At 35.4% G+C, this 12,854-nt stretch overlaps 1 protein-coding gene across 1 annotated transcript in view; it reads right to left on the reverse strand.

The window, feature by feature from the left end:
• The window catches only part of LOC116846041, a 13,396-nt gene extending 10,178 nt beyond the window's left edge, over nt 1–3,218 (reverse strand). The window contains exon 1 of the mRNA XM_032819375.1: nt 90–3,218. Coding sequence (XP_032675266.1) covers nt 90–359 — 270 coding nt within the window. The 5' untranslated portion in view covers nt 360–3,218. The remainder of the gene's footprint in view (nt 1–89) is intronic.
• Nucleotides 3,219–12,854: the final 9,636 nt, after the last annotated feature.

Here is a 12,854-nt window from a genome sequence, read left to right on the forward strand (position 1 = left end):
TCTCTCTCTCTCTCTCTCTCTCTCTCTCTCTCTCTCTCTCTCTCTCTCTCTCTCTCCCCCTCTCTCTCTCGCTCGACAATTCATTTTACCTTCTCGTAGAGCCAAAAGGCGCTCTTCTCTCCCACGCTGAGTCCAGACTTCGTGAAGTCCTTGATCCCCTTGAATTGCGTGAAAACGAACTCGCTCGCCCGGTTGGAGTAGAACATCTGCGGCTGGCCGGAAACCGGCGTCATAGGCACCGGCGTTTGTCCATACGGAGTCGACACGTAGCCCATGCCTGACTGCGGGTAATATTGCCCGGGCAGCGGCAGCGTGATCTTCGGCCTGGGCATTTTTCGTACTTGCGGCGAGCTCGACATTCTCTCGGGATCGTCTCTTTACCGTAATCAAGTCGGGACACTTGAAGTTGGGTCACCGGGCGCGGCGGTGATCCGTGACAGGTTCCCTAGTCGCACGTCGGGATCCTCGTCGAGAATCCGTCACGAGGTGGGACAGTCCGGCGCTCTCGAGGGGCGAATATGTCTCGCGGGACGCATTGTGCGTCCGGCTGCATTTAAATCCACCCAATCCACCCGAGAGACATCTCGAAGCAGCTAACGCCGTCTAAGAAATATCCTATCGCGATGGGATTTCGGCCACGCGTGTTGCGTGCGATCCGTGCGGAGAGAGATTGCAGAAAGGTTGCAGAGAGAGAACTTGTCGCCGAGTGTTTTCGCCAAGCGGCCACAAAGGTGGTCGCGCGTTCGCTATTCGCGCCGTGTAAACCTGTCGAACGTGTAGGTGTGGGTGTTCAGTGTCACTCACCGAAGATGTTTTCTCGAGGAAGATTTGCGCAATTTCCCTCGAGTGCTACGCAATAAGCGGCGGTGTATCCTTTTTGTCCCGGCCACGATTTTCTAGATCTATGAATTTTATTCGAGCCCGAGTATAAATAGACGGACACTGAGAAGCGGGAAGAATGTTGGCAAGCTCTCTCCGTAGGACACTGCGAGAAAGAGAGAGAGAGAGAGAAAGAGACAAGTCTGTCTTGAGAGTCAGTCTGAGCGCGTGATATATCGGTTTCTTTCGTCAAATTTATGAAAAGCGTCACTCACGGTCCTACAAACGATCCTAATGATCGCGGGGAACCATTAACACGTCGTTATTTTCTGAGCCACAAAAGACCGCGACTCGGTTGAAATGTTGAATTAAAAAGGACGTTAAAAGATTAATATGAAGATGCAGAGAAAACGCGAATTATAGTTGCCGTGATGAAATTTCATACAGAAGAATCTTAGCTTGATGTATGATCGATATCGAATATATATTGCATAAAGCTTGGAGAGTTTTTCGCTACGTATGATGTATGTGTAGTGCTAATATCAGAAACATTAAAATCCCCGGAGATTTATTCGAGAAGCACCAATTTCTCTTGAAGAAATGTTAATACCAAGATTTATTATATATTATAGCTCTTGCTATTATCTCTCGTAATCTCTTGTAATTATGTATATTATTTATAATATTACAGCTTGTAATAATCTGGAACAAGTGAGACCTGAAAACTGCTATTAGATTTACTGGAGGAAAAATACTTATTATACACAGAAAGTCGATATTTTAAAAAATGCCGGCACTTCAAAGAGTTACAAGTCATTTCTGCTCTTTCTTTCTCTGTTCATTATAATATTCATATTGTCATTGATCTTAACATAAATAATTTTGCTGGCCTTACATCCGTTAGGAAACATTAAGAGGAGGTTCTAGTTTAGATAGTCAAAAAGTAAGTTTTTACGAGTTCTTTTACCAAAAAAATGTATAATAATAATAATATTTATATAAAGATTAATATAGAATCTTAACCGTACTATTTGTTATTGTTCTAAGCACAAAAAATTATTCTTTGATTTAAAAAAAATTTAATTCCGTTGTCCAGATTTTTTGCTCGGTATTACCGGACCCTTCTAATCGATTAACAATATTACACAGCTCTAATAATCTAGAACAAATGAAACAAGAAAATTTCAAAACTACTAATTAAATTTGTTGGAGGATGAACATACGTTATACATAGAAAATCAAAATTTTAAAAAATGTCAGCATGTTACAAATCATCTCTTTTCTCTCTTTTATTTTCGTTTAATGTTTCGGGAAAAACAGTAATTCTAGATATTTTTCGCAGAATTTAGTTTCATCTTCCAAAAAGTTCAATACGGTTTTTATATTTCCTTGTTTCTCGCTTGTATCAGTTTACACGAGCATTATACGAGCTGTAATACATATTATCCACCATTTAAAGACATCACTGCGCTCAGCACAAAAAACCTGGAAAAATATCAATTTTTCTTAATTAATAATTTTTTTAATTAATAATTTTTTATACTACATACAATGATAGATAATATAGTCGAGACCTTATACCAGTATCTTCATCCATTCCTTTGAAAAAAATTCCTACTATTTTTCGGCTATTTAAAGCAGAACCTCCTCTTAAATTGAGCATTTGTGAGAGACCAATCCGATTAATTACACTACTGATCTCGACATAAGTAATCTTCCTGGCTTTGCGTCCGTCGGGGGACATTAGATTGGGTATTCGCGTCAGGCGCAAATCCACGCATTCAAAGAAAATTAATCTTTACATCCGAGCGAGAGGGATATTAATAATTTGGTATCCGAGGGATCTTAGCGCGTCGGCCTAATCAACGCGAGTTATAATCGAGAAGGCAGCAATCGCGCCGGTATTCATTGATCTTGACCGTGCCAGGTGTTTTTCCTTGTGATCACGAAGTCGCGCTCCTGTAATTCGGATCCTGTTTCTATCTAAAATTATTCGGCCGACATGTAGCGCAGGTCGACGGCCGCGGATGGATTCTAGCAATAAATAGTACGAGCGTGTGCGAAATACTCGGGTCGCGTTCAAATCATAGGAGAATATATTCCGCGAGTTGTGCACGATTGCACGTGCTGTATGCTGACCGCTGCCTGGTGCGATTCGACATTCGACACCGCGAAGTGTGTGGGGGAAATCGGGGCTAGATGCCTATATCTTAGAATTTCGAAGTTACAATTTCTCAGGTAACTGATTATTGTGACTGATTGTATAAACATATGATAGAGGCAACCTTCCTCTATGTATTAATGCCCGCCACAACTCTGTTAACCGTACACGGAGAAAAATAATTTTGTTCTTCTAGCAAAATCGTCGTTGCTACTGCATATTCGTAGTGACACCAAAAAAGTTTAGTTGACAGCAAATCTTTTTACTATCCATATAATAACGAAAAGATTTGGCTGGACCAGCACAAAATTTGCTGAGCCAGCAAATTATTTTTCTCCGTATATATTTCATTTTATAATAACCGAAATATGAACATATACACGGAGAAAAATAATTTGCTGACCCAGCAAATTTTCTGCTGGTCTAGCAAAATCTTTTCGTTATTATATGGACAGCAAAAAGATTTGCTAAGAGTACTAATCACTATTTGCTAAATATAATTTGCTGAAATTATTTTGTTATAAGATATAATGTTTTGTTATAAGTTATGATGGATTTATATAAGCAGTTGCAATTTTGCTCCGATAGCGAATAAATTTGCTAAGGATACATTATTTTGCATCAATAGCAAATTAACGTGATTCTTAGGACAAATACACTCAACAAATTTTTTCTATCCTCGCAACGAAACTATTTCTGCTCTAATAACAAGTAATTTGTAAAATTAGTTAAGTCAACAAAATTTTTTTGATATCACTACGAATGTATCAACGACGATTTTGCTAAAAGAGCAAAATTATTTTTTTCCATGTAGCAACTTAATCATCTTGTACTAGTATCGGATTCAGTTGTCTAGTAGTGCAGAATAAAGAAGGCTACGTATAAAATATGTATTCTGATTAGTAGCTTCAGAATCTACCTGCCTACCTGCGGTCCTTAATTATGCCAACTTTATCTTGTCCGCCTATATGCTCTATTTCAATCGTTTAATGAATGAAAATTACATCGCGGAAAAAATAATTTGCTGCAGCAGCAAACTAATTTGCTATATGGACAGTTAAATATAATTCGCTGTTAGCTACTTTTTCTTTGCTGCAGGAACTATTTCCTTGCTATGATAACAAGAAAATTTGCTACAGATGAACAATTAAACATAATTTATTGCTTTAACTACTTTTTTGTTGCAGGAGCAAATTTTCTTGTTATCACAGCAAGGAAATTGATTCCTGCAGCAAAGAAAAAGTGTCTAACAAATCTGTCTGCAGCAAATTATGTTTAATTGTCTATATGTAACAAATCTTTTTTTTCCGTGATTCATTACCAGAAACAGAATATCATATACTTGCAAGAAATTTTATTCTAGCTAGTATGTATCAATATAACACATCGTTTAATTTTATTCAGTCACGATAGAAAATGTTAATACAAAATTTCAAGAGACTCGAAAATTTACTTTGCTATTACCAAATCAGTTTTTTTTTTTCTTAACTGTAATATTATTCTGATTTTAATGAAACTCAAAGAAAAATATTTATGTGTAAAAGACCATTTCGCAATTTTGTATCCACTATTTCTGTCAAGATAAATACTAAAAAAAGCATATAAGTTACATACTCCTAAAGCCATATAGCCTCGGTTTCCCCTACACAATGATTTTCGAAAATTGTAATTGTGAAAACGCGATATCTTTATATAATTTTTATTGTATTGGATTTTCTCTGCATAGGATGGCTCAAAAAATATTGTACGAATATTTTCAACGAGAAATCATTCAATTAATTCCGGAAATATTCACGGAAAAAAATTTACAATGCCAGGTTATTTACAATGCGAGACTCTACACACTCGCTACTTAAAAATAATCGAATTACGTATCCAAATTCAACCAATGCATTCGGCGTTACGCGTGAAATATAGGCGGTCATACGAAAAAGAACGTTTTGCATATAGGAAACGCGCGCTCTCTCTCAAATTTCCCTACTGCCGTTTAAACATTTTAAGCTATACGCTTCCGCGTGAAAATATTTTATATGACATTGCTGTCATATAAAATAAAATTCTCCAAATGCTTAATAAAATTGAAATTGAAAGAAAAAGTTCTCCCGTGAACCTTTCCGGAATCAATTGAATGATAAATTTTTCAATGAAAATATTCTCACGATATCTTTAGCTCTGAAACATTCTTGCTCAAATTTTTCTTTCGATTTCGTTCTGTTATTTTATATTGAGATATTCTATACAGAGAGAACACATTACAATAAAAATTACGAAGATCATATTTCATTTTACAATGTTTTTTGTGTAAAGTTAAACTATACAAACATATTGTAACAGAAATTACTACAGAAACAGTAACTTTAACGATCTACTGAATATACAATATAGAAAACATTAAAATGATCACATAATTTTGTAGTGATGAATCAAACGTACGTAATTGCGTACATTTCTCGACAGATATATAGTAATTTCGGTTCAACATTACAGAATTTTGTTGTAATTTTGATTACAATATTTTCTGCGTGTACACTGTGTGTGAGAGAAAAATATTTAAGAAACAAAACTATTTATTCGATGGATACCACACACACATAATGACATACATATATATTTCCTTATACTATGAAACATAATTATATATGAAATATTTTTAAATAAAATACTTATATTTTCTTAAAATCTTAGCTTTTCATGAATTATTTTATTTCAATAAAATAATTGGCATAAATAGTTATGTAAGAATGATCCAATTCACATGAAATACATTTCAAGAAAAATAAAGATAAAAATTTGATACACGATTTTTTAAAAGAAAATATAGATAGCACTGAGATTCTTCGTAATCATTCAAGAAGTCAAACGTGATCAATTTTCTTTCTTTTAAAAGTATTCATTGATAAGCTTAACCTATTTAAAATCTATTTAAAAAAGATGCAACTGATAGAAAATAAAAACTATTTTTTTAATTAATTTTCAGCGCACATAAAACTTGAATTTTTTATGTAGAAAAACGTATAAACTATACCTGTTGATAAGAAAAATTTATAATTTTGTGAGCTGGATCATTCTTGCATAATTATAGCCAATTTAGATTTAAGTGAATATATTATATCGGTATTCACCGAATCAATATTTTTTTATTTTTTAGATGTTTTTTCTCTCAATGTACGTAAGCCATCATTCCTCCCGTTTCTTCGTGTTTTGTATACGCGACATAAAAAAGTTACGTACTACGAAACATCATTATCACGCAAATGAGATAATCGTACACAAGAAGCTGCGCGTCCACAATCAACCTGCGATTTGTAAATCTTGAGCTGTAAGAAAATGCCCGAATCGAAATTTTAGTCCTACTTTGGAGCTGAACTTTCCAACATCTACATATCCTGAAAAATCAATGTATATATTTAATATACGTGGAAATCCTAGTTAGCGCTTCTAGATGACAGAAAACGCACAAAATGCCACTAGTTCTAAGTGGAAAGGATCTCTCGACAAAGCCGGCAAGTTAAATAGAATCGGAAGAGGTTGATGTAGAATTCAAAGTATATCAAAGTAGACAACAAATGGAACATTAAAGTCAAAAGTAGGATCAAAATCTCGACTCGGATGATGATGGCGACCGAACACACGTACGAATCTCAGATACAATTTTTTATCTCGATTTAAGCCTAAAAAAATATCGCGCCTGCGAAGGCAATCTTTCACCCTCGGGAAGCGTCATGGTGGATTTATCGACGAGCTCACCAACGAGGCACAAATAAACCCAGCTCCTCCACTTGTTAACGATGCAAGCCGATGCCGTTTCGTTCGCGTTGACTGCTCTTCTTCCACTCGAGACTAATCTTTTCGCACGTGTTCTTCCATGTATCTTCCGTTTCGATCTAAGCAGCTGAGAATTTCATTATCCGCCAGATTAAAAAGCAACCGATTCGCCACTTTTTCCCGAAACTCATGAATAAATTTTCCTTGCGCGAAAAAAAAGATTTTCCCGCGCGCACTGCACTCCACTTATATTCACAATATATATTTTTATATTTATTTTTATGTTCAATATCATATATTATATTATAAGTTATAATTCATCTTATATTTCACTTTATATTTATTGTATTATTATTTCTTTTTTTACTTTCCCGTATATGTGCCGTCCTACTTTCCAGCAGGGACTCGAATTTCGAGTCTGCAGCACCTAAAGACGTCGCATAATTGAGTCACTCGCGTGGAACGGAAAAGGAAATTCGCCGTGAGATTTCCTCTGACGAGAGATACCGATCACTCTCTCAAAGCGTGTCCTTTGCGATTTCCCCTTCCGCGATTCCTAAACCTCCGTTCGTTCTTTGATATCGACTGAAAGTACAGGATAATCGCATAAATTTCGTATTATCCTCTTCTACAGCATCCGGAAAGGGAACCTTCCTCCTCCGCGAAATAAATCCACTTTTCTCAGTTACCCAATCGTCCTGACGAGTCCTGTGATCCGTGAGGGTTGCGACGACGGGTCAACGACGCGCGAAAAAATCGTCATCCTAGTCCCGAGTCGTTAGCACCGAAGACACCGGAGCTACCGCAGTGGTACTTTGCTCCTTTCAAGCACTTCCTTATATCTAAATCCTTACGATGCCTCGTTGCCCTTCGAGGAGCCACTACGAATATTCATTTCGAGGTAATCCGCAATGCGCCCTCGGCCAGTTCCACTTCGTCCAGTTCGTCCCGGCTGAGAACTTCAAGTCGGAAATCGAGTCACAGGCAGCAGCATTATTTCAAGAAGTTTTCTCTGAAGCGAGATCAAAGATCACGGATGCTGTGTGACCACCAGGTGCGGACGAGAATCTCCCCCGTGTACCTTCGACGGCGGCGTCGCGACGCCAACTGAGAGCACGTTCGACGCCGGAACTCGGGGCGCTTTGAAACCGGCGCTACCGAATGCAGTGCCGTACAAAGGCCGCCCGAAGTTCGCCGTGAAAGCAATCTGTCTTCTCGGGAACTCTCCTCGAACTTCTTTATGATCGCATAAATTAGTTCGCATATGATTAGTTCATAATTTATTATATTATATTTTTGAAATATCAATCAATGTTTCCCGAGGACTTCGTTAAAAGATCTCTTCTGTACTTTATCCAGAGTTATAAAAATATATATTAAAAATTTATCTTGATTTAATAATTGATTTGAACAAATATGTGTCAATTTAACTAATTAATTCGAGCAAAATCAATGGAATAACGTTTAACTGATGATTGATTTCGAGGAATTCAATTGACGATTGACTGGCCAAAGGAATTAAATTTCCAGCCTAAAAAATAAGAAGAAGAAGAAGAAGAATTGACGATTGAGCGAACAAAATCGTTCAATTAATAATTAAACTTAACAAATTTAATTAAAGACCGTTTAATTAACGATTGATATGAGCAAATATTTTGGGAATTCTGAAATGGCAGAAATGCTAAATTTCCTTGAATTACCTGACGATTAATATGACCAAATTCAATCGATTCAATCGAAGAATGAATTGATTGATCGCTTCTATATTTTAATGATAATATTCGCATTTAAATACTCCCCGAGCCTTTTTATAATCTCGTATGTGTGATTACTTCACAATTAATAATTATATTTTTGAAATACTAATATATTCCACCAGATTTCAGAAAAAGCTTCTTCTATATTTCAACATCGATAGTATTCGCATGTTGCAATATTTCCATTCAAATACTCCCCGAGTCTTTTTATAATCACGTGTGTGTGATTATTTCATAATTAAATATTATATTTTTAAAATGTCAATATTTCACAATGATTTCAAAAAACTTTCTTTTGTACTATAGAATCGGTAATATTCACATCCAAATTTTCTCCGAACCTTTTTATAATCATGTATGTGATTAATTCATAATTAATTATATTTTTTAAATATTAATATTTCGTGAGAATTTCATTAAAAAACCTCTTCCGTATTTTAATACTAATAACGTTCGCATGTTGCAATATTCGCGTATTCAAATCTTCCTCAAGCATCTTTATAACCGCGTATGTGTTTGCGCGATTTCTTCATAATTAATTATTTTATTTTTGAAATATTAATATTTCAGATAAAAAAATCAATATTTCAGATAAAAAAGAGAATTTCGATAAAAAGTCTCTTCTGTATTTTAATATCGTTAATCTGTGCATAGTGCAATATTCGAGTCCTTCCCGAACCTCTTTATAATCACGTGTGTGATTACTTCGTAATTAATAATATTTTTAAAATAGCAATATTCAATGAGTATTTCATTAAAAAGTCTCTAGTATTGTAACCAGTAATATTCGCGTATTGCAGTATTTGCAATATAATAATTGCATAAATAATGATTACAAAACACAGATATATAATTCGAGTCGCCGCGGCAATTAGAAAAGCTCATCGGCAAAAATACAACGACTAATCAGCGAGTAATCACAATGACGAGGTCGATATCCTGACAGCACAGATGTCCAAGGGACATCCAGAGTACATCCTAAGGAAGTCCTGAGAATATTTCTTCGTCCTTAGGACGTCCTGAGAAGATCTTGCTGTCTGGGTAAGTCATATCATGACTGATGAAAAAAAACTCGATGGGACACTTCCCATCGAGACGACTTTCGTCCCATGGAGAGAAGGACGAAAGGCATATCATTTTATTCGTACTACCGTATCGATTTCAACTTGCCTTCCGTCCGAACGACTTTCGCACACAGTGCAAACGTTCCTAGCTGATAATCGGTTGAGAACCACGAGGAAAACACTCGCCCCTCGTCCTTACTCGCGTCCTTGATATTTTTAATTAAATGCAAATAACAGACTGCCTTCGTACTCACATGTTTATTCAATGCAATTGAGAAGCTTTATTCCAGAGTGTACAGAGCACTTAATAGATGGGGAAAAAAACAACTCTGCTAGTGCAACTGAATTTTCTGTTATTTGAGGATGAAATGAAAATTCGGTTGTGAGAACAGAAAGTTTCTACTCATCTATTTCGATCTCAGTTATCTTAGCCGACTTGTAATGCAGCTGAATATTCAGACGGATGTTTTCGGTCACAGAGATGTTATTTCTCGTTAGCGAATTTTGCGTCTGGCACCGATTCATCCCAACTGAAATTTTTTTCCATGTACGAAAAAAATATTTTGGTAAAAATGAAAACAAAATGATCTCTCTTGGACTATACAGAAATTATGATTGAAATTAACATATATTTGTTTAAATTATATTAAATATAAAACAGTTCACACACACACACACATAAATCTTCCTACACACACAATTCTGCTAAGCCTCATAAAAGTCTGATGTAAGCAACTTACACTATAAAGAAGAATACACGGAGAAAAATAATTTTGCTCTTTTAGCAAAATCGTCGTTGCTACTGCATATTCGTAGTGAAAAAAATCACTAAATCATCATCAAAAAAATTTAGTTGACGTAATTAATTTTACAAATTATTCGTTATCAGAGCAGAAGAAGTTTCGTTGCCAGAATAGAAAAAATTTGTTGAGTGTATTTGTGCTAAGAATCACGTTAATTTGCTATTGATGCAAAATAATGTATCCTTAGCAAATTTATTTGCTATTGGGGCAAAACTGCAACTGTTTATATAAATACATCATAGTTCTTATAGCAAAATAATTTGTAGATTCAGCAAATTATATCCAGCAAATAGTGATTAGTACTCTTAGCAAATCTTTTTGCTGTCCATATAATAACGAGAAGATTTTGCTAGACTAGCAGAAAATTTGCTGGGCCAGCAAATTATTTTTCTCCGTGTATGCTCCTCTACTTATTACGTAAGATATAAGCTTTGTAACCCGTGTGACTTCTAGATTCGATCTCCCCTACAGAAGGTGAGAAATCACTAACCCAAATTGGCAGGCTGAATTAACGACTATTTCGCGTGAAATATTAACAACAGCACTCGCAGCGCGAAATTTTGATAAGACTGTCAATCGCTAATTGTCAATAAGGAATAATTACTAACACCTTGATCACAAAATACGACGCTGCAAATGTGTTTCCGCGTGTGGGAAGAGCGACACGTTATCTAATCTAGCGTTTTGCCCAACTGTCGAGTTTCACTCTAGTCACACTATTCGCATTTTGCGAAAATGAAATTATCGCCCGAAGGATTTCCGAAAGGAAGGAGTTGCGGAATTGCACGTACTCGTGCTAATGCGGCCAAACGTGGCGTTCAACTCGACGAGATCGCAGCTCGATTATGCATCCTTGCGCTTTAATTCGGCTTCTGTTCGTACAAGAGTGCTGATTAATTCGTTTCGCATGATTTTTCGCGCAACACAGCGTTTTACGCGATCATGCACTGCTCTCGCATAAACGTATACACGATGAAAGCGTGTCTCCCGCTACGTTGTTTTTTTAAAAAAAAACGACATTTATACAGATATTTTTATATTAAACAAAATGTATCGGAAACATTTCAGAAATGTTTCTCCAATTTGCAAAGGCACACATTGGGAGAATAACAAATACATCATAAAACATCAGTCGGAAATTGAACGAATTCAATTTTGGGCAATATGACGGACTATAACTGCCCTAATTCTCTCAGCAAAATTTTCTTTTAAACCTTTGGAGCACAATGGTTTTATTGTGAAATTAAAATCATACACGGAGAAAAATAATTTTGCTCTTTTAACAAAATCGTCGTTGCTACTGCATATTCGTAGTGACATCAAAAAAATTTAGTTGACGTAACTAATTTTACAAATTATTCGTCATCAGAGCAGAAGAAGTTTTGTTGCCAGAACAGAAAAAATTTGTTGAGTGTATTTGTCCTAAGAATCACGTTCATTTGCTATTGATGCAAAATAATGTATCCTTAGCAAATTTATTTGCTATTGGAGCAAAACTGCAACTGTTTATATAAATCCATCATGAATCTATCATTTCTTATAGCAAAGTAATTTGTAGATTCAATATCCAGCAAATAGTGATTAGTATTCTTAGCAAATCTTTTTGCTGTCCATATAATAACGAAAAGATTTAGCTAGACTAACAGGAAATTTGCTGGCTCAGCAAATTTTCTACTGGTCTAGCAAAATCTTTTCGTTATTATATGGGTAGCAAAAAGATTTGCTAAGAGTACTAATCACTATTTGCTGGATATAATTTGCTGAATCTATAAATTATTTTGCTAAAAAAACCATGATGGATTTAAGCAGTTGCAGTTTCGCTCCGATAGCAAATAAATTTGCTAAGGATACTTTATTTTATCTTTTGTCTACTCGGACGAAAGTATAAGCATAATTATGATCAAACTTCACTCAAAAGTTCGTTTGATCATACAATCAATAGCAAAATAATGTGATTCTTAGGACAACTACACTCAACAAATTTTTTCTATCCTAGCAACGAAACTACTTCTGTTCTGATATCGAATAATTTGTAAAATTAGTTACGTCAACTAAATTTTTTTATGTCACTATGGATATGCAGTAGCAACGACAATTTTTCTAAAAGAGCAAAATTATTTTTCTCCGTGTGTGCATAGTGATACACTCTACCGGTTTTTTGTGTTACTCGTAGTATTCGCTTCAGTTTGCGCGTTTACTTTGTGAAAATAAGAAAATAGAAAAAAAATTAATCTTAAAAAGAATCTTTTCTTTGGTTGTCATTCTAGACATGTGACATAAATATTTTGTTAGAATCCGATTTTTAAAAATCCTATATTTCAAAGGGTTAAGCACAAGTCTTAATCTCTTGCTTGTGTAAGACAAACTCAGAATTTAGTTCATTGAGTCAATCGTACGGCTAACTCAATATATTATTATATATTTATCGTCGGATGTATACTTAGGGTCGGTTTATCCAACCTCTTGCTAAGCTAACTAACAGTTA

Source organism: Odontomachus brunneus, unplaced genomic scaffold (assembly GCF_010583005.1).
Source record: "Odontomachus brunneus isolate Ranch 3 - 2012 unplaced genomic scaffold, Obru_v1 Obru_scaffold_060, whole genome shotgun sequence".
Taxonomy (NCBI): Eukaryota; Metazoa; Arthropoda; class Insecta; order Hymenoptera; family Formicidae; genus Odontomachus; species Odontomachus brunneus.